Here is a 20,377-nt window from a genome sequence, read left to right on the forward strand (position 1 = left end):
AAGGCGCCGTCTTATCAAAAGAGCGGGCCTTTTGCATAGACTTGCATTTATCTATTTACAACACAAACAACAATCTAAACATCCAATGATGCCATAAGCTCAGAAATGAGTCCAAAAAACTTATTGCACAAGTTCTTAGTTCGGATACATATAAGTAGCACAAAGCAGAGATGAGATCACGCACAAGTACATCAGATATGAGCCGAGTCAGATTCTGCTGACTCTACATTATATTAGACTAAAGATATCCAACATAAATTAAGGTCCTCAAGCACGATTCAAGAACTGGGAGGTCAAGAACTAGCCAGTCCCAATTAGAACAGTCTACGATAATTAGATCAGCGCGATGCTGCTCTCGCCACCCGGGGGCTTCCGGACACCGCCAAGGTAGTCTCGGGAAGCCGCCTGTCCATCCGCGAAGATGTCACTGCCGCTCATCTCCTTCAGCTTCGCCGAGCTCAGAGACTTCTCGGCTGAGGCAGGGGCATCCTCCTTGAAGATGTTATTGCCTGTCAGCTCTTGGAACTTCTGGTTGTGAATTTTCTTCGCTGTCTTCACTACTGGCTCTTCGCTGAAAGATATATTGCTTGGACCTCCGGCAGGCTACAAAAGTCATTCAGTTCACATAAATTCAGAGGGTAAGATGTTCGCGCTAACAGGATGAAAAGCAGCTAGCTTTTGTTCCAAGAATATCAAGTCAAAATAGGAAAATATCAAATAAACATGAGTGGATGTTCTATGTGCTGCTGTTAGGCTTTCTATAGTAGCTAGTGCATTTATATGAAAGGTTTACAAATGCATTCCTTGTGACACAAACATAAAAATTTCCTTTTTCTATTATCCTAAAGAACGATGGTACAAATACCTATTGAGAAAATCCAATCAGCATTGAATCTCAAGTAAGATTCAAGCAATAGTCTAAGCCCAGGTTGGAATTATCAATTGGCCAACATTTCAGCAGACAGATTTGATTGTTAGTTTAAACCAAAGGTATCTCATCACCATTGACCATGCAAGGAACAAAAGCGTGTAACTAACATAGTATCAATGAACCAGGCATGCAAATCACAACCATGCAAGCACATCAAATGGGCATCACTAGAGCATTACAGAATTATGCATGTGCACAGTGGAAAATTGTATCGCATTAGCTGGGAACTAAAACAATTGCACCATTCAAAGAAAATATGACAAATAAAACCATAAAGAAGTGTGTGAAATGAAATACTAGATTAAGAACATTGTTGTCCATGTTCAGCCATGTATAGTCAAAGTCAAAGATGAAATCTATTTCCGAACATAAAGACATGACGAGATAAATTCTCTATAATAGGCCTTTGGCTGGTTACACAGAAGGACATATATAGCCAAGAAAGGAATAAAACGGACATCAAAACAACAATAGGAAGATTGTATTATAGTCGCTTACATTGGATACTTTAACTGATGTGTGGACGCTTGTTGGCTGTGGAAGTGAAAAATCCACATTTCCTTGTAGCGCCATATTACGAGCAGCCAATGGCCTTGCAGGAATCTCAGGAGGCGGGCCAAAGATGTCACTCCCGGTAAGCTCCTTGGTCTTGGCTTCAGAAAGCTGCTTATTGATTTTAGCATCAGCATCTTCCAGTGTACCACTCAGCTCTCGCTGCTTAGCGACCTCAGGTAACGAGGATGGCTTCTTCGGAGAAACACTTCCATCAGCACTAAATGAGATCTGGCTTATTCCAGTCACAGTTTGCTGTCATGAAAAGGTGCATCCGTTAGTTATATAGTTAGAAGACAACACTTCTGTGATTTAGAATGAATCAATCTAAAAGAAACATAAACTTTTGTGGAACATGAAAGGTGACAAACCTAAAAGTAGTACTCCCTATGTTCTTTTTTATTTGTCCATTTAGGAGTTGCAAAGTGTTCTTTTTTATTTGGCCTTCTTTAGCGTTTGCTACATTTTCCAAGAACAAACTCTTTTTCATTGGTCATCATGAGTGGTTAGAGAGACAAACTAATTTAAGGAGCACACTTTTAGTAGGGAAATAAGGACACATGGTAACTTTCTTAATACCCGTGCACAAGCCTAAAAGGACAAACAAAAAACTTAAACAATAAGTTGCTCTTGCAAATGCAGTTCCTTTGAAATATCAAATATGGCACCTTTTCCTAACAGAAAGGGATCAAAATGTGCCACAACGTATTCTGTATACCAAAACAAACAATACGAATTGCAATGGGCAACTAAAATAATACCAAGACGTACAAAATTTCACCATCAAAAAGAGGGGAGAAGATGTTTGTTAGAAGGATTTGAACAAAACCAGTACCTGGTACATCCTCACGGAAGTTTTGTTAGCAGGATTTGAAGCCTCTGAATCACCATTTTCACTCTGTGCAGCAAAAATCCCACTCCCAGTCATTTCTTTCAACTTCGAGCCTGAGCAAAATTTCCTTTCACTACAAAAGGCCAACAGGAAGGTTAGAGTTCATTATATTTTATCTTTGGAGAAGCACAACAGATCAATTTTGGAAGCAATGCTGAAGTTACATCAACAAGAACATCCCCAGCTGTTTAGCTACCATGGCGAGCACTCCATCACAAAATTACCGAGTACACATTTTCATGTAAAACATCAATTCCCTAAGAAAACACATACACATAAAAAAAAACACGATCTATAAGGTTTCATCACAGTTGCGCAAAATTTCGCTACACCCTCCAATGTAAAAAAGAAATCTTGATACATTTGAAAATACCAGAAGTAAAACATAGTAAACAGGCAGTAACAGCCACAGCAGCGAGTAGGTGCACACAGCTAGGCATCACTCACACCAGAAATATCAAAAATTTAAAGGAACGCTGGCCGTTTGCATCCCTGAAATCACTTTCAGTAACCATTACCAGTAGCGCTAAAAACTTTGGACCCTAGCACCACCTACAATCCACTACTGGTACGAAGAATTTGGACACTAGTAGCCTCACACGCTTGCACTGTACCCCACGCACACGGTCCGTCCTAACATGAACCAACCGCCTGCGAGCGTCTACCCTCCAGCTACCCACCATGGGAAGGCATTACGAGCATTTGCAGCTGCCACTTCTCGCGAAAACCAGTGCAAGGCAAGCAGGCTGCCTAAGTTTGAAACATCGATCGGATCGGCCAGAGCACACATCCGAATAGAACACGAATGCATAAATACACGTCGCTAGATCAGATCGGAATCGGATTAACCAAACTAGAATGCAGTAAAAGGTACAGATCGAGCGGATCAGCGCGGAATGCGGGAACGGGAAGCCACGGATCTCACCTCTTGCTCAGATCCTCGGCCTCCTGCTCGCTCACCGGCGCGCCAAACATCGCCGGCGTGATCCCCGCGGCCGGCTGCTCAAACAACACCGCCGTAAGTCAGCCGCGTCGAACAGGGGCAGCGAACCGATTCGCACACACCGGAAAAAGAGCAGCACAGTGGATCGACAGACAGGAGCGAACCTTGAGGCTGGGGCGGGAGGATGCGGCCGGCGAGGCGGCCGCGTCGCGGCCCGTGGCCGACCAGGTGAGCAGGTCGGCCGTCGAGGTGTGTGGCTTCCGCACCGGCACCGCCCTCTCCATTGCTCTCCTTCCTACGGAGCGGCCGCAGCTACGGGGGACGAGGGAGGGATGCCCACGCTCGGGCACTGCCGCCTTTCCCTGCTCAGCTCGGCACGCTGCCTCGCGATTTTTTCGCAGAGCGAAATGCCAGTGGCAGATACCTCGTTTCGAAAAAATATGCCGGTGACACCGCTGCGAGTGGGCAATGAAACAGTAACGCTCAAGCGTCTGACATATGGGTCCGGATGAGGCGGGAGCCACCTGTCGGTGGCGTCTGGGGCGAGTACGACGGAGGGGTTGTTTACGGCGGGGGGCCCGAGAGGAGCAGTGGATCCGGGAATGCGTGTAGCCTGCGGTGCGGGGTTCTGGCGTTATTCAGAGTACGCGATTGGATGAAATCGGCCCGAGCGGTTCGGGGGCGGACGTAGAGGATCCTGTGGGGCGAGGTGCCGGTGGGCACGTGGCTCGCCGCTCAGGGAAATCTTATGCGCAAACTAATAAATAGGTGCAAAATAAATATCATATGTCCGGTCTTTCTTCAAAGTTTGCGATTTGATCTCATCATCATTTTATTAGTGGAAGGGTTTGTGAAATAACCCTTCTGTTAGTGTAATGGTAGGATCAATCGTATCTTTTAAATGGGAATTGGATGGATGGCATATGATGTTTGCGCCAAATATTTTCTTGTGTTTTAGGTATGCACTTCGCCGCGATGAAAAAGTCCATGTGTATACCACTCTCTCTTCGTATGGAAGCTATGATCACCCACTGACGACATGAGCCTGACTGAACCTAGTGTCAACGCAACGGCTAATTATGTGACTAGAATGTCTCGATGTCAAGGTGAGTGTAATAAAAGGGGCAGGTAACTACGCTAGGTCAGGTGCTTTATGGCTTCTTTTTCTCTCTCTCGTCTATCTCGGTCGCTTCGTGTGACAAGAAGTACTATGTTTGAAAAATGCCATAGGACCCGGGAGGCATCCGTCTGTGCTCAGTGACTAGTTCGTGGGCCCTGTACATCTTATTGGCTCGTTTGGCGCCAAGATGCTTTGAAAATCTCTTGAGTGCTTCTGCTAGGAATGCACTTCCAGCGCGTTGGTTGAGACATGAGAGCGCAGTTCGATGGTTCGGCGCTTGTTCTTCTGGAGTTTTTTATAATTTAGCGTTTTTAAATGTATTTGTAAATGAATCCTTTGAGAAAATCTTTCTTACGTTACCATGACATTGACGTAGTAGGTCTATGACACGACGCCTCATGGATTCATATAGTCCAATTGCCACATAGGATTATGTGCAGAGGCTACATATGATGTGGCAAAACACGACGTGAAATACCACTGTGTCATGTTTTATGGTACAATGTAACATCCTTTAGCGTGGAGCTTTGAGCTCTTGACCTCTCCCGTGTTCTTCTTCCTCTGTTCCCCTTTATCTGCATCGAATAAAGAAGGTAGCCCGTCACGTCTCTTCATCCACCTCAACGCATCCATTATTCCGCATGGATCATTAGAAGGTCCCTCCCATAACTTTTTTCACTCTATTTTGTTCTTGTGGGTTTTTGTGTCAAACCCTAGCTTGTGGTGTAGGATTTTTTTTTTAACTTTTGAATCAGTTTGAGCTATAATATAGATTGCGATAAGTTCATTATACTATAGAATAGACAATAAGTAGCGGCTCATCAGTGTCGGTTGCTGCACAACCAGCGCTGAAAATATATCAGTTCCGATTTTTAATTGTACATGCACGAATAATGATTAAACCACTAAGAACTGGCACTGAAAACCGACTATCAGTATCGGTTCATGGTTGAAATCGACACTGATAGTCGGTTTTAGTGCCGGTTCCAGAACCAACCGACACCGAAGGCACCGGACCTGATTTTTTCCTACGACCTAATTTTGGCTCACAACGTCAAGTCCGGCTCTTTGCTCAAAGTCTTATCTCTTCCCCATCGCTGGATACCAAATCCAACAGATCAATCTTATCTCTTCCCCACGCCTCATCCAGTCCTCCCCACCGCTAGGCTCCGGCCTCCTCCCCACCGCCGGGCTCCACCTTATCTCTTCCTCCCTCCCACTCCCTCCCTCGGTCCCATGCATGTATGCAGAAGGTGTGCCCGCGGGAGTTCATCCCGCCACACATGAATCATGGCGTAGGCGATCTCAACACTGCATGGCCTAGACTTGCGATGGCCGGGGCCGATAACACCTAGCGAGCGGCTGTACGTGGAGCAGTACATGCTGGCCAAGTACCAACAGTACTCGCATGGCCTTATCGAGGACGACAGCTGTGACAAGGACGACATCTATTCCACCTACTACAACAGCAGCACGACGACGTCGCCGGAGGCTGGCAGAGAGCGGCGGCGGTCATCGCCGGTGGGGTTGCCATCATCGTCGGTGAGGCCAGACATGGTTGACATGGTCCGGCTGGAGCCGTCACGGCCAGACATGGTTGACATACTTAGTTTGTATGATGAGCTTGATTTGTTCATATTCTTCCTCTTCTAAAGTAGTTAGTGATAGTGGGCTCTTGCTCTGGCGTTTTCTAAACCTGATTCCTTCTGCAATGTCATTTGTATAGCCTGTTGTAATGGTTCAGATTATAGTGTTCTTGTCTTGCAAAGTTAAATTGGAGCTGAGTTTTGTTAGATCATAGAATGCTCAACTGATTTTGTAGTTCTACTTAGTTAGAAATTGGTTGGATCATTGTGAGATGTGTTTGTATGATGAGATGAGTAGATTTGTGTATGTGGTGGTGGTGGCGGCGGTAGGCGCACGGCGGTGGCGACGGCGGCAGGAGCACGACAGCGGTGGCAGCGGCAGGAGAGCTAGCTCGAAAGAGCCGGTTCGTTTATTTTTTTGCTCGAAAAACTTTTTCTATACCGGTTAGGGGCACGAACCGACACTGAAAAGAACTTTCAGTGCCGATTCTAGACCCGACAGTAAAACTATTTTTCAACCGGTACTAATCTACCTTTTTATAGTAGTGTAGTAATATATATATGCAGTGTACGACACTAAATATTAAATCATTGTGCCTAGAACATACAACATAAACGGATCCTCATGGGACGATTCTTCTTCCTATAAAATTTCTTTGCCAAATCACATGTAGCCTCCATGCATAATCATATGTGGCAGCTGGACCGTGCGAATTCGTGTGGTGTTGTAAGCAGAGGTGTAGCCAGTAGGGGGCAATCCTGGGCAGCTGGCCCAGATACGTCAGAGTTAGCAAGAGACTAAGCCCTGATAGCAGCCGTTGTTGATGTAACAAAGCTAACTAAGGTTGAAAGTGCTCTATGTTTTGATCCCTAGATTGAAAAATGCTAACTTAGGTGCTCTTAGGCTGGGAAATTACAAGCCCACCATAGCCCAATTTATTTACCACAACATATTCCACTTGCCATTGTTGCCTCATTGACTAGGGATTGGGAATTGAGGGTGCATCGAGGTCAAGGTGATGCGGCCATGCAGCGCAAAAACAGTGGGCACTGGATGAGCACGGCGAACAGTGTGTAGTGCATCAGCAAGGCACCACATATGACTCAAGCATTTTGTTTACCTCTTAAATACATTCAAATATTATTCCTCAGATCAATACAAAAAAGTAGGCAAGCTTCATCTATTGGCTCCTACTCAGTACTCCATATGAATTTTTGTTTTATAGTTCAGTCGGGTGACGATGTTTAGTGATTGGACACAGTAGCGGATCTAGATCCATCAAATATGGGCTCTTCTTCCTCTCTTCCTACTCTTTTATGCCTAAACATTAAAGAGAGGCTTAGGGAGCTCCCATATGCGCTCCTCGTCTCCTCTGGTGGATCCGTCCCTGGTTGGACAGGTGTTTCAATCATCCTTGAGTTTCTTGCCATTTTCGTTTTTTCATTCGATTGATCGAACCACATTAGGTTGACTAGGGAAGAAGAGGATTGCTGCATGGCATGCACTGCACTAGGCTGGCTGCATGGGCCATTGTTGGGCCAGTAGGCTGAGTCCCTGAACCGTTGGCTGCTAGGCTACGCACGCTGGCCTTGTTTGCCGGCTAGCTCGGCCTTGGTTGCAGCGGACTGAATGCAGAATGCTTAGTAAATAGTCACGTGGATCGTATCCCTTTTTCTTGAATACACAGGGGATTTGTGCGTCACTCTACTAAGAAGTTTTTTTAAGATAAAAGAGTTTTATTTCGTCAAGATAAAGAAAATATCACAGCTTCTACATCAAAGTATGTACGTAGCCAATATTTATTACAAAGTTTTCTACATCAAAGTATGTACGTAGCCGATACGTATTATAAAGTTGCAGCCATTGACTAGATAGACCACTAACAAATGATCAAGTTATTACTTTAGCAAACAAAGAAGGCGATAACATCAAACACAAATTTTGTTGCTAAATCTCCATTCATGCTTAGCTAAGATATCTATTGTGGTAGTCTCCAAAAGACGTTATGCAGCGTGCATTATGCCCCACTCCTTCTCCTTCAGTAACAACGCCCAAAAAAGGATACAATAAGTAGCTCAGAAAACCTGTATAGAGAAGTTAACTTTTGTCTTGTATTTTTTATATAAAAATCATCTCCATTCGACTTCATATGAAAATATTATGTTGTACAGTGCTTGACAGTGAGGTAAACTTGTCACCCAATGAATATGTGAGAAGTGTAAAAATCGCTCATTGATCGGGTGACACTATACCATGATAGGTCTCCTAAGCTGCTGCTAATGTGGACCTCACTTATCGCCTGCTTGTTGGGTGATAAATCCTTGACAACCAAATGAAAGGGCGACAACCGCTTAGTTTTGTAATTGTTTTCCTGAAATGGCCGTCTATTCTTGCTATATTAATTAATAGAAAATATTTTTTTTAAATCCCCACAAGCCCACGAACACCGATGGATTAACAGCCCAGCATTAGCCACAGCTTGAGGGTCAAAGCAGTCTACGGGACCCCGCCCTTGTGCGCCCTACACCCAACTAACATCCCGATGTCGAGGCGATCTGGTGCGTCCACAGCGCTAGCAGCGAACGCGGCAGATCATTGGACTCGGCGGCACACAACAGTGCAAACAAGAGCCGCGCAAAGCATAACACCATTTCAGATAACAAATAGAGAGATCCAAACTTGAAAACGTCATGCTTGGGTTTGCCTCAAATCCACAATTTTTTGCAGCGAGATCAAAACAACTATAGGTTGTTCTTTTCGGTTTTCCTTCCTAACATTCAGTGGTTTTGAACCTAGTTAACGAGGTTCAGGGTACAGTTTTGCTACGTGATAAGCCTACAGCTGCTGGCTGAACGTGGCCGCAAGGAACATGTCCTCCTCGTTCCCGATCCACCCACACTGGCCGCAGCACTCGCCGGCACTGCAGCAATCTCTCGTGCCGCCGGATTTCCTCTCCGCCACTTCACTGGCAACGGAGTGGATGGTCTCGACCTCGACCAGCAGCTTGGGGGCCTTGCACCCGGCCAGCTCGCGGCTTGCGGGCGAAAGAGTCAGCCACCTCTCCGCCGGCGGCAGCGACACGTCGCGCCACGCGAGCTCCGCCCGCGCCAGCACCCGCGACGGCCTCCTTCTATTGCCAGCCCCCAGTAACGCCGCGAGTCCGGACGACGGTCGGGGCCTCCACCGGAGCTCGAACACGACCCCCCCGCCCGGCGCCCCGGCCCCCCAGCGCTCGAAGCGCGCGAGCTCGCCCCAGAACGCGTCACCAGCGTCACCGCCGCCGCGCGGGACCTCCCGCGTGTCCACGCGGAGCCGCCGCCTCCCATCGCCGGCCGGGACGTAGTACCTCACGAAGAGGGTGCCGCCCTCCTCCAGCTGCCGCTGATCCGCCGCCTCGAGGCCGGCCGCCCTGACGACCTTGACGCCGAACTCGAGGCTCGGCTGCTCCCACAAGCTCGCCATGCGCGCACGCGCACTTGCACTCTCCTCGCAACACCTAGCAGCGCTGATACGCGGCACGAGCACTGAATCTTTAGCCTGCCCACTCAGCCCAGGTGCTGCAGTCGTGTGCTCACATATAGGAGCTGCATGTGCAGCCACAAATATATAGGCAGGCGTAAAGTGGCGCGTGCTCGTCGAAACGGCCCTCGCTTTCTAGAGGGACCGAACGAGCGAGCCCAGTGGGGCTGCGCGCGTTTTCTAGTGGGGTTCGAGCTGATCCGAGCGGGAGGAACAGCGCGGACCCTTGGGCGCGTCAAGGGTGGTTTGGCCATAGAGGAGGCAGAAGGGTGGCGCTCATGGGCAGACAAGGACGCGTCAGATGGCGAGGCTGATATGGTTAACTATGTGCTCGAACATACGCAGCAGCCCACTTGGGCACACGCCTTTGCTTCTTGATAACCACCAGCACTAGCTGATCGTCCAGTTTAATATTGCTCGCTCTGGCGAACTGAACGGAGTCGAAGCACGGGAGAAGCATGCGTCTGAATCGGATTCAGATAAGCAGGTGACAGGATGAGGATGGATACTAGTTGTATGTAGTACAGCTCGGATCGATGGCCACGCGTGCGTTCTTTTCTAGCTTGCCGGTTAATTTAGATTTAGCTTTGGCGATATTTTTGGGTGATTCGTGTTCAGAAATCCCAGTAGCAAGTAGGAGCCTAGGAGGGTGCAGCTACAGGGAAGCCGCATAAGCGAGAGCTTGCATCCGTTGTAGTGCTCGGTTGACCCTAGTCCACTGCTGCAGAAAATGGTGGGGCATGGACACTGAGATTGAACCGGACGTTGACAATACAATAATAATATCAACAGAACTACATGTTCCTAGCATTACTGCAATACTGGCCAGCTCCTTTTTGGGCCAAGGCACCCCCTACCGTTCGTCCCTGAGCCTATGGCAGGGCCTTGCGTGTTGGCCACAGAAAAGCGGGTCTTGTAGATTTCCAGCAATGAGTGTTTCAGGATCTGTGCACTACTGGCAAGCTCCATCTCATTGTTATGATCTACAAGAAGATTGGATGATTGGATCTATCAATGACACAACAGGTCCAAGCCTTTCTTCACATTCTATACAAGCAAAATACACAGGAGGTGATGGCCTACTGTTACAACAATGGATTTTGATCGCATAAAAAAAAGGACCAGCTCAAGCATGGAGTATTCAACTAGCGAGGGAGCATGAGAAAATGCGGAAATGGCACAGAGGACCCGGCAGGAATTATTCTCTAATAAAAATGAATGTGGTTGCAATGGTGACAGAAATCAACATGTTCTTCCGACTAGGAAACAGCGAGGAGCTTATTTGCAGCATAGCAATGTCATGGGATGGAGAGGAACTGTCAATTACGAACTTGAGAGTCTGCAGTGGATGTTTTTGCCCGATCAGCTTCGATCATAGCTTTGATGTAGAATTCACCAGCTTTGTAGGAAGATCGAACCATTGGCCCAGATGCAACATAACGGAATCCCTGGCATTCAAGAATTAAGACCATGAAGTTTTCTGAGCAACCCCAACTAAATATGTGCTTAAATCTCGTTAACAGTGAGAAAGATTCTGGGAATTAAAAAGAACGATGATAGAGATGAACTTTGCAAATGAAGCACTGTTGCAGCATACACGAAAATACAAGTTCCATGGTCTTCATTTCTCTCAAATAAGTTTAGGTTACCAATTATAGAATCACAGGAGGGCTAAACAATCTATTCACGCTTCCGTCTTTGCGCAGCTAGTTCTTAACTGCCTACCAATAATGTCAAATAATCTACACATAGACATTAGGGTCGAGAATAGTTTATGTCCTAGTATTATGGTTGATAATAGGTTTGCTATGTATAAGATGTAGCATAGAAAACGTGTCGGCGATAAATGTTTTGTATAATGTGAAAAGCTAAAAGGAAGCAAGTGGAGCAGGTGGGCATACCATTTCAACACCAAGGGCCTGATACTTCTCAAAAGCTTCAGGTGTAACATACTCAGAAACAGGCATATGACGTTTTGATGGCCTCATGTACTGACCAAATGTTATAACATCAACGTCAGCAGCCCGCACTTTTTCCATGGTGCTAATAACCTGATCCGGAGTCTCTCCACAGCCCAACATTATTGATGTCTTTGTAAGGGTACCAGGAGGAGCATACTCTTTTGCCATTTTCAAAACATCTATAGATTGTTTAAAATTTGCACGATAGTCTCGGACACTTCTTTGCAGCTCTTCCACCGTTTCAATGTTGTGTGCAAAAACATGCAACCCAGATGTTGCAACCTTCTCTACACAGCTTGGATCTCCACGAAAATCAGGTACTGCAAAATTAGTCGCATAAGGGTACAAGATATGGAACGGTTAATACAGTAATTTGACAGAGGGTAGATGACCTAAAAACAAAGAAACTCGGTGAGGAATGTCTCTTACCAAGTGCTTCAATAAGCATTTCTGGCTTCAAAGCCTTTAGCTTCTGCACTGTTTCAGCAAAGTGACCACTCCCCTGATCAGGTAAATCGTCCCGGTCAACACTTGTGATGACTATATATTCAAGGCCCCATGAGGCAATAGCTTGAGCGACATTGGAAGGTTCATCAGGATCTGGTGGAGGGGGAGTGCGAGATGTCTTGACGTTACAAAATCTGCAAATTGGTAACTTCTCAAATACGTAAGCAACTAAAACATGATCCTTGAGCCCATTTCTCCAAAAGGTGACTTCTACATCACAACAAGGTAGGTTGCAATATCTGAAATTTTTTGAGCAAGCCCATGGAACAAATTGACAAAGAAAACAACAAGGCACCACATCCTTTTCATGCAGGCTCACACAAAACATAACTAGTGACAAAGCAGCTAAATTATGTAGCCTAAACAACTAAAGCTGCAGGTCCCCTGAAAATGGGCACCACACACAGTAGAATAAGCAGATTTTCCACAGAATTGCTTCGTATAGAAATCATCCACTCTTACCAATCTATCCCTAAGTAGAACTAACTGCATTATTTGTGTTCATAAATTTTGGCATCCCTTACATTACTACTATGCAACAGCTAAGATCCACAATTCACTCGCAGAGTAAAAGCATCTACAAAATCTAGAAGAAGGAAAATGAAATATTTGAATATAAAAAATCAAATCATATGAATTCACACAGCTTAAGGTTTAGAGCACAAAACAGAAATGTCAACACGCAATCTAAATGTCTAGCATACGGAGCAGGTGAATAACACATTCAGATTTCTAAAATCAAAATATATCACGACAAGGTCTCGAACGGCACAACTTAAACAACCTTAGCATCTGTCTGCGATACCGAACACAAACCGTAAAATGGACATCATGAAACTATTACCTGCAGCCGCGCGTGCAGGTGTCCCCTAGGATCATGATGGTGGCAGTGGCCGTGCCGGTCTCGCCGCCGGACCAGCACTCCCCAAGGTTGGGGCATCTCGCCTCCTCGCAGACGGTGTGAAGCTTCAGCTCCCGCAGCTTGGCCTTGATGGCCGCGTACTTGGCGCCGCCAGGCACCGTCTCCTTCATCCACTTGGGCTTGGGCAGCGGGCGCTGCCGCGTGCCCACCTCCACCGAGTACGCGAAGTCCCCCAGCGACGGCGCGTCCGCCTGCAGCCTCCGCCGCAGCTCCGCGAGCCGCCCCGCCGAGGGAGGGGCTCCCGCGGCGGGAGGCGACGGCGCGGACGAGTCGAGGGTTTGGAGGAGGGACGGGGTGGAGGAGATGGAGCGGTAGGGGGCCCGGGTAAGAGCTCGGGCCAGGGAGGCCGCAAGGTGGCGGCGGCCGTGCATGGTTGCGGCCTGGAGGGCGCGCGACCGGCGGCGGCGGTTGGTGGAGTGGGGACGGACGCGGTGGGGTGCGAGGCGACGAGATGGAGTTTGTTTGGTGCGGACTTGGAAGAGAGGATTCGATGAAAGCGAAATCCTGTGAGGCGTGTTCGGCCCTGGAAAGCGTCTTCTTCTACGTAGCTCGGCGTACTAGGCCATCGTCATTCGTAGATTTTTTAAATAATATTATTTTATTAAAAATTGAAAAATATAATTCAAAATTGAAAAAATGTAGATATAATACACGTGAATGTGAAGCGAGAGCCTGTCGGCACACCATTTCACATAACAAATACGAGGCCATCGTCATTCGTAAGCTGGTGTGCTAAGACAACTGAAATATGAAACCTACATGGGTCAAGTCATATTCAAATTCAAATCCTTGGATTTCAGTGCCGATCATATAACTATGCATACAAAATTCAATAAAATTTACATTCATATTCAGACTTACAAAGACGGAGACAGTCGTTAATTCCTTGAGGGGGAAAACTGTAGATTCTGTAAGAGTGGGATATGGTCTACGGATGAACAAGTGGACGAAAAATAAGCAAAAAATTGGAGAGTGCTTTCGGAGACAACTTAACTCTTGCTCCAGAACTGAGAACGCGGGCATTTTTAATTTTAATCGACATAAGCATAAGAGCTGACGGGCATACTTCACAGTATCTAATCCACGTCACTACCAAATCAACTTGAATATCTAATACAATGCTCATTGACTTGGTGACTGTACAGCTCAACTCAGTACACAAAGAAAACCCAGGGTTAAAGAATAGAAACTCTTTCCTTGAAAAATGGTCTTTACATTTTGAACCTGATCTGTAAAAGCTACAAATGTCTGAGGAAAAAACCTGTTACAAACAACACAATTGCACAAAACAAAATCTACAGACAGGCTTGAGCCCCCTTACACAGATTTACAACGAAAATAAAATGTTTTCCTGTTAGACTAGAGCATACAAAATTTGAGAACCTCAGAAATGTTCCATTTCCTGAGTGAAATAGCATCTAAGTGTACATGATGACCGTTTTGCTTGCTGGTATCTTTGCTAGAAGCAAGCAGGCGAGGCAAGCACAGCAAGAGCAAAAGCCGTGAGGAAAAAAAAAAAACGTTGGTTCACCCTTTTCTGAAACTTGGAGCAGACTTGCTCTCTACTGTAACTAGAGTTCTTCCAAAGGAAGCCCTGGAAATGGGATTAATGGCAGCAATTGGAAGGCAATATTCAAGACTCAGTTGAATTTCCCTATTTCCATCTTCTTCTTGATTGCTCTCTGGCCATGGTATACAAATGAATCTATGATTCCAGAAACAGTGAACACACCTGCACATCAAGAAGACATGCTCCTTAGGTTATTGGTAGAACTGCTTGAAGGATGTAGAAGACTTGGTATACTTCTCGAAATTCCTACTTTAGATAACTTCAAAACATAACTAAAAGAAGAGTGCATATTTCGCCCATGGTTTAGGTTTTTTTTTTTTCAATGACTAAGTCAGGAATAGTCTGAATCAGGCGACAACCAGAGATACAAGAACCCACAACCAAATTTATGCCTAACTTCAACTGTCATTAATGGTTTACCAGCTTCAGCTATACCAGCAGCTACATTTTGCACAGAAACACAGCTTTAGATGGTTTATGGTCGAAGCAAACGGGCCAAAACCCATGTCCAAAATATGATAAATATCAAATGTTCAATTGAATCATAAGTGGTTCAACAAACATAGTTACATACAAACAGAAGAGGTGCATAACAGAGAGGCTAGTTAGCATAAATAAAAAAGGACACAGGAAACATTACCTCCAACAATAGCGCAAACATTAGTTAAGAAGTGTAAAAATGACACATGTTGCTCCGTGAATGTGACCTGCAAAAGCCATTGATGCCACATTATACTCACGTACTGCAAAAACATCAATGCAAAAGGCATTATTTAGCATTTAAAATATAAAAGCAGGTTTCCAGCACATTCAAAATTTTACCATTACTAAAAGGAGAATAAGCAAATCTCACATAGGAAAAAAAATGAAGCAAATGAGAAAACTAGGTCAGCATTACATGATCTATTTACAATAGCAGTGTCAATTGTAAATACTTCAAGATGGTACCTTAATTGGCGAAAGGTCGTAAAAGAAAAACACGCCAGGAAGAGCTTGTATCCGACCACTCTCACTACTTCTAAAATGTTCCGTCACAGAGAACTGTGGCAATGAATTAAAGCATCTGAGGGGATGCACGAAAATCATAATGCATAAAGATATGTGCATCAGCAGCACAAGAATGCTTGTCCCCAAAAAGAAAAAGAAAAAGAAAAGAAAGAAATTACCTGATTTGAGAGAATAATGTGTCCATTTATGTCAGTGTAGACAGTGGGAACAACCTGGAAAACCAAAAAAGGATCAAATATTCTAACTTCAGTCATGCTGTAAATATAAGAATCTAAAAAAAGAGCAGCGGTCAAATCAGCAAGGCAACATAGCTTTCTATACTTGTTTTAATTAGGAGGTCTCACAGGATAGGACAAACCTTGATGAAGTATTGATACATTCCATAAGACGAATGCTGCACCCAATATGCCCTGCACATTTTACAAGTAAAGAACGTTAAATTATCACTTCAATTTTCTTAGGGAATATTTTCTCACTTTGTAATAAACAAACCCAGAAAACAACCATATGAGGAAAACAGCATTATAAGAAAAGGAAGCTACCTGTCAAGGGGGTTAACAACTCCAGGAAAGTATTCTCCAAAACTTAATTTGTTTATCTTATGGCTGACCTGGCATAGTAAAGAATACGATGGTTAATGTTTAACGAATAGTGCTGGTGAGGAAATGATAAATTTCCTGCCAGGATGCATAGCTATAAAAAGTTTTACAGATTTCCTCAAGTATGATTACATTGAAGCTGTCCTTCTGGAATGGAAGCAAGTCATGGACATGCACATTTGACTGCTGGAAGCTTTTTCCTGGAGCAAAGTGGAAATTCCCAGCAACCTTGTTAACTTCAATGAAGCCATAAATATTGCATCCTTCACCTTCTTCATCCTTTATACTTTGAAGGAAGCCCTCCCTTTTGCACTACAGAACAGTGCACATCAGACATAATAATTGCCTTGAAGGTAAAGGGAACATGGGTTACAAAAAGTGAAACTAATATTATATATGTGGCAGGTCGTTGTACTATATAGATGGTTCTACCTGGTCAATCGAATCTGGATTTGATACACCCCAACCCTTTTTCCTGTATGCTTCACGAACATCTTCGCACGAGTTACAACATTGGTCATCAGACTACATTAAATTAGGAAAGATGTTAAGTCAAAATGCATAATAGAATAGCAGGTGCGCTACATGTATGTAACATTATATAACAATCTGATGCATCTGAATTTAAAACATAATAATTAATAGAAGAAAAGCGTAAAAAAATCTTTGAGCAGAGAAGAAAACACTGGCCAACATAAGGCACTGGTGAGTTAAAATCTTAAAATGATAACCCCAACCAACATCAACCAATGGACGACAACAGGTTCTAAAGCAGTCATGTAATTAGTTGCACAGTAAGCAAAGTGAAGAAGTGTTAACAGAAAGATATATGCTAACAACAACTGAGCCTTTTGCCCCAGGCAAGTTGGGGTAGGATAGAGATGAAACTCAACAAGAGCCACAAAAGATGATATAAATATATAAAAAGTAAAAGAGTAATGGTAATAATAGTAAAAAGGAAGATCAATATCCTAGGTCATGGTTCGGGTATGTAATATATATGCTAAGAAAAATAAAAATGGCCTGACAAACACAAATATATGCAATAACCCCTAATGTAACTATCAGGTCTGCCTTTTGCTCTGTAATATCCTGTATAGGACTGAAACAAGGGCCACATTGTTCACATAAAAAACTTTGGTGAAAACAGTTTAACAGCTGACATCAGCTGACATGTATATATTCTGAGGTCTTCTTTCATTAGAATTAGAACTGGTGAAGTTCATTTGCAAAAAGGCAACCTTATTGAGATCAGAACAAAAGTGAACAATAAACTAACAAAATTCATGTATCTTTAAGTCTAAAAGTAGTACATGCAACACAAAAGGCAGTAATGCAATTGCATATTTGTGGGTCAGGGATGAAATATCATCTCACAAGAGAAAGAAGCATACTTCTTGTGCACCATAGCAAGATCCACAATAGGTCTCATTGTGTTCAAGCCTTCCACCATGATGTTGTAAGGGCTTTTCCATCTGTTAACAAGGTAAGGAAACATGCATCCTTAGGTATAACAAAACATGTCAGGGTTTGAGCAACACACACCACCTAGAAGGCAATTCACTTGCGAACCCAATATATGCTATGCTAAGAAATGAGAACAGTTCCGTGTACAAAAAGAAATTTTCATAATACTTCAGATTTGTGATTGTGTCGAAAAAGCTTGACTTTGAGGCAATGTTGTTATATATTCCACAGGCTATAATTGCAACTTTTAACAGCACAAGCAATGATCTAACCTTCATACCACCAACTGCATCTTGCCTCGTCGCAATAACATTGCCATGGGCATCAATTCGCTGCTTGAATATATCATGTTTCTACATAAGAGCATCATACTGGAAAAAGTTAGTTCCTGCAAGTCTGCAACCATCTGCGATTAAACATAACTTATAATGTCTGAAAAGCTATACAATATCTCCAGAAAGAAATATCTCAAGCAACAACGGTAGCAACAATAACAACAGACAAATGCGTACCACATCGAGGTGCTCTTGTCCACTGATGTCCATTGCGTCAAGGCTTATTATAGAACACTGAAGGGCTGGAAAGGCGACATCAAACTGCATTTTTGGCATCAGACAAAGGTAGATGTCAACAAGTGTCTGGACAGAAATTAGTATAGATCAGAAAAGGTCAAAATTATCATGTAGGAAAGAAATCTGGAAAGATAAGGTCCAATGTCTGAAGCATACAAGAAAAAAGGAACAACTTGCAAGCAACCGAAACTAAAAAACAAGGACGAGTGTTTGCGAACAGTTGGTAAAGGGTGACAATGAAACAGTTTGAGAATATAAATGAAATAACAGGGATCAAAGAAACTCAAACGAAAGCTATACATTACATTTATGCGAAGTTTTTCTCCCCTTGAGGTATCAACCCTTAGTGTTGTCTCCGTAACCGCATGAAGATATAATCCTGCATGGTGAAACATTAAATGGTGGATAAAGGACGAATCGTGAATATCTAAAACAATAAGCTCAAAACAGTCATTCATTTCCAATTTTAACAAACTATTTAGGTAAACTTATCGATAGATTCTTATAACCTCATTTTTGCCAATAGTAAGCAAATCTGATTGGCCCTGAAGTTCGGAATCAAAGCAGCCAACCACAGTAGAAAAGTTGGATTCTAACCTCAAAATTCTATATGGAACTGAGAATTACACATGCAAATTGATACTTTTAGCTGCTATATAAACATGACTGGAATGAATCAAAATGGTGCGTCGTTTCCTACACCTGATTCACCAAACATACCAGAACAAAGGTAACGGCAGCATCTCCTAAACTTTCCAATTACTCGTGAAATGAAACAGAATCCAGGCCACGCAAAACACTGTATAACTACACAGTATAGTCGAAAGAGCCCCTCAATTCCACTCGCATCAACCAAATTACGCGTGGTCAGGTCCATCTACTCCACCAACCCTCGAACCAGACCACGAGATCTTGCCACATCCAGGGGAGAACGCCAGAATCCTAATGCGGCAGGGGTCGGCACCTGAGTGGCGCACCAGCATCTGGCACCACCCAAGGACCTAGATCGAGAAGCGGGGAGGGGGAAAGGGACGAGCGACAGGCGTACGGAGCTCCGAGACGAAGAGGAGGAGCATGACGACGGAGGATGCGATCGTGATGATGCCACCGGAGAGGGTGCGGCTGTAGAAGTCCTCGTTCACCTTGGGATACGCGTCCAGGCTGCGGAGCTTGGACAGGAGCCCGTCCATGGCTGACGGGATCTCGGGAGGCAGCTAGGGTTGCCGAATCGGGAAGGAGGAGGCCGGGCCTGTCCCTTCCTATTTTCGCTTTATTTTTCGGGGCTTTGTTCGATCGAAACGGAATGGACGCGCCGGCCAGTTCCTGCTGGTTCGTTTCGCTGAAGTTTGGCGTGGTTTTTTGGGAAAAAATCGAAAAACTTCCTTATTAACCATTTGATTACCAACAATGTTATTTATGTTAATAAAATATATGACTATATAAATTAATGATTATAAGCTAAAATAACAAATAAATAAAATTCTCAAAACATTTTCCACGTCAGTCAAACCTAATATTGTATACATCGCGACCACCACAGATATAATGAACACAGATATTAATATTGACATAGTAGCCTTCACGTGATGCTCGTAGTGGGCAATGAAACTATCCTGCTGTTTGTATGTACCTTTTAGCGAATTATAATATCGTTAGGTGTGAGCATACAACAAATTTCCGCTGAAACAGAAGATGAAGAGTGATTTATGCATACTAATTTAGTTTTGAAAAATCACAAAATTTCATTTGCAATTTTGGGGGTTTATCGCAAACACGCTTACCAGTTTTTTTCTCTCTAGCCTCCCATCACCTCAACTATTTCATGTTGTCAAATACCCTGTAATAGTTGATCGCATTGTGTGGTGTATTGGTGATTTATTAAGGTTTATAGGGTTGCATAGTGATATCTAATGTTGCTTTCGATATCTAGAGATCATTTAAACCGACCAAGCATTTTATTATTTAGATTTCATACTCACGTACTTTTGAATCATGTTTAAGTGTGTAAAAATTAGAGTAGCGGATCTAATTTATTGGTCGAGGAGACTATACAAATCATTCTAAAAACTATCAAATCATTTTGAAAGTCACAGAAGTATCAAGTTATGTAGTCAAATAGTGTTGAGATATTTGACACCATATAAGACTGGACTTGCAAGGGGTAAATTGTCACGGACTTAGCTTACCCTCTACCAAGTGGGCCTAACCGTCACTCTCTCGCTATCGA

At 44.0% G+C, this 20,377-nt stretch overlaps 4 protein-coding genes across 8 annotated transcripts; all 4 read right to left on the reverse strand.

The window, feature by feature from the left end:
- Nucleotides 1–102: 102 nt before the first annotated feature.
- On the reverse strand, nt 103–3,736 carry LOC133924335 (uncharacterized). The gene is made up of 5 exons (XM_062369822.1): nt 3,483–3,736; nt 3,301–3,374; nt 2,319–2,448; nt 1,430–1,738; nt 103–603 (listed from the first exon to the last, which is right to left on the reverse strand). The coding sequence occupies exons 1-5, from the start codon at nt 3,600–3,602 to the stop codon at nt 334–336; spliced, it is 903 nt and encodes a 300-aa protein (XP_062225806.1). The 5' UTR covers nt 3,603–3,736; the 3' UTR covers nt 103–333.
- Nucleotides 3,737–8,682: 4,946 nt separating this feature from the next.
- Nucleotides 8,683–9,598, reverse strand: LOC133923526 (uncharacterized). The gene has a single exon (XM_062368810.1). The coding sequence runs from the start codon at nt 9,485–9,487 to the stop codon at nt 8,861–8,863; it is 627 nt and encodes a 208-aa protein (XP_062224794.1). The 5' UTR covers nt 9,488–9,598; the 3' UTR covers nt 8,683–8,860.
- A 961-nt stretch (nt 9,599–10,559) lies between these two features.
- LOC133924336 (lipoyl synthase, mitochondrial) lies at nt 10,560–13,434 on the reverse strand. The gene is made up of 4 exons (XM_062369823.1): nt 12,857–13,434; nt 11,935–12,146; nt 11,446–11,825; nt 10,560–10,992 (listed from the first exon to the last, which is right to left on the reverse strand). Exons 1-4 carry the CDS (start codon nt 13,303–13,305, stop codon nt 10,864–10,866), a joined length of 1,170 nt encoding a protein of 389 aa, XP_062225807.1. The 5' UTR covers nt 13,306–13,434; the 3' UTR covers nt 10,560–10,863.
- Nucleotides 13,435–14,109: 675 nt separating this feature from the next.
- Nucleotides 14,110–19,482, reverse strand: LOC133924337 (uncharacterized). 5 transcript variants are annotated; one of them, XM_062369825.1, is made up of 13 exons: nt 19,199–19,480; nt 18,456–18,529; nt 18,091–18,174; nt 17,851–17,931; nt 17,506–17,586; nt 16,544–16,636; nt 16,244–16,423; nt 16,055–16,122; nt 15,871–15,922; nt 15,671–15,724; nt 15,453–15,545; nt 15,145–15,211; nt 14,110–14,666 (listed from the first exon to the last, which is right to left on the reverse strand). In XM_062369825.1, the coding sequence occupies exons 1-13, from the start codon at nt 19,338–19,340 to the stop codon at nt 14,575–14,577; spliced, it is 1,161 nt and encodes a 386-aa protein (XP_062225809.1). In that variant the 5' UTR covers nt 19,341–19,480; the 3' UTR covers nt 14,110–14,574. The 5 variants fall into 5 exon arrangements, 4 of the variants coding, with proteins under 4 accessions (XP_062225809.1, XP_062225808.1, XP_062225811.1 ...); XM_062369824.1 differs by having other exon boundaries at nt 18,091–18,216; XM_062369827.1 differs by having other exon boundaries at nt 19,115–19,342.
- Between the last annotated feature and the right edge of the window lie 895 nt (nt 19,483–20,377).

This window comes from Phragmites australis, chromosome 7, assembly GCF_958298935.1.
Source record: "Phragmites australis chromosome 7, lpPhrAust1.1, whole genome shotgun sequence".
Classification (NCBI taxonomy): domain Eukaryota; kingdom Viridiplantae; phylum Streptophyta; class Magnoliopsida; order Poales; family Poaceae; genus Phragmites; species Phragmites australis.

What these genes read in the sequence shown, in the direction of transcription:
- LOC133923526 (XM_062368810.1), bottom strand. Translation starts at nt 9,487, where the DNA reads ATGGCGAGCTTGTGGGAGCAGCCGAGCCTCGAGTTCGGCGTCAAGGTC.
- LOC133924337 (XM_062369824.1), bottom strand. Translation starts at nt 19,340, where the DNA reads ATGGACGGGCTCCTGTCCAAGCTCCGCAGCCTGGACGCGTATCCCAAG. An exon ending in CCTCTTCGTCTCGGAGCTCC is followed by an intron (nt 18,530 to 19,198) that starts GTACGCCTGTCG and finishes TTCACCATGCAG; the next exon opens with GATTATATCTTCATGCGGTT. An exon ending in TGTTTGCGCTATTGTTGGAG is followed by an intron (nt 14,667 to 15,144) that starts GTAATGTTTCCT and finishes CTTGATGTGCAG; the next exon opens with GTGTGTTCACTGTTTCTGGA.
- LOC133924335 (XM_062369822.1), bottom strand. Translation starts at nt 3,602, where the DNA reads ATGGAGAGGGCGGTGCCGGTGCGGAAGCCACACACCTCGACGGCCGAC. An exon ending in CCTCCCGCCCCAGCCTCAAG is followed by an intron (nt 3,375 to 3,482) that starts GTTCGCTCCTGT and finishes TTGTTTGAGCAG; the next exon opens with CCGGCCGCGGGGATCACGCC. An exon ending in CTTCCGTGAGGATGTACCAG is followed by an intron (nt 1,739 to 2,318) that starts GTACTGGTTTTG and finishes TTTTCATGACAG; the next exon opens with CAAACTGTGACTGGAATAAG.
- LOC133924336 (XM_062369823.1), bottom strand. Translation starts at nt 13,305, where the DNA reads ATGCACGGCCGCCGCCACCTTGCGGCCTCCCTGGCCCGAGCTCTTACC. An exon ending in ACCTGCACGCGCGGCTGCAG is followed by an intron (nt 12,147 to 12,856) that starts GTAATAGTTTCA and finishes ACCAATTTGCAG; the next exon opens with ATTTTGTAACGTCAAGACAT. An exon ending in AGGCCCTTGGTGTTGAAATG is followed by an intron (nt 10,993 to 11,445) that starts GTATGCCCACCT and finishes CTTGAATGCCAG; the next exon opens with GGATTCCGTTATGTTGCATC.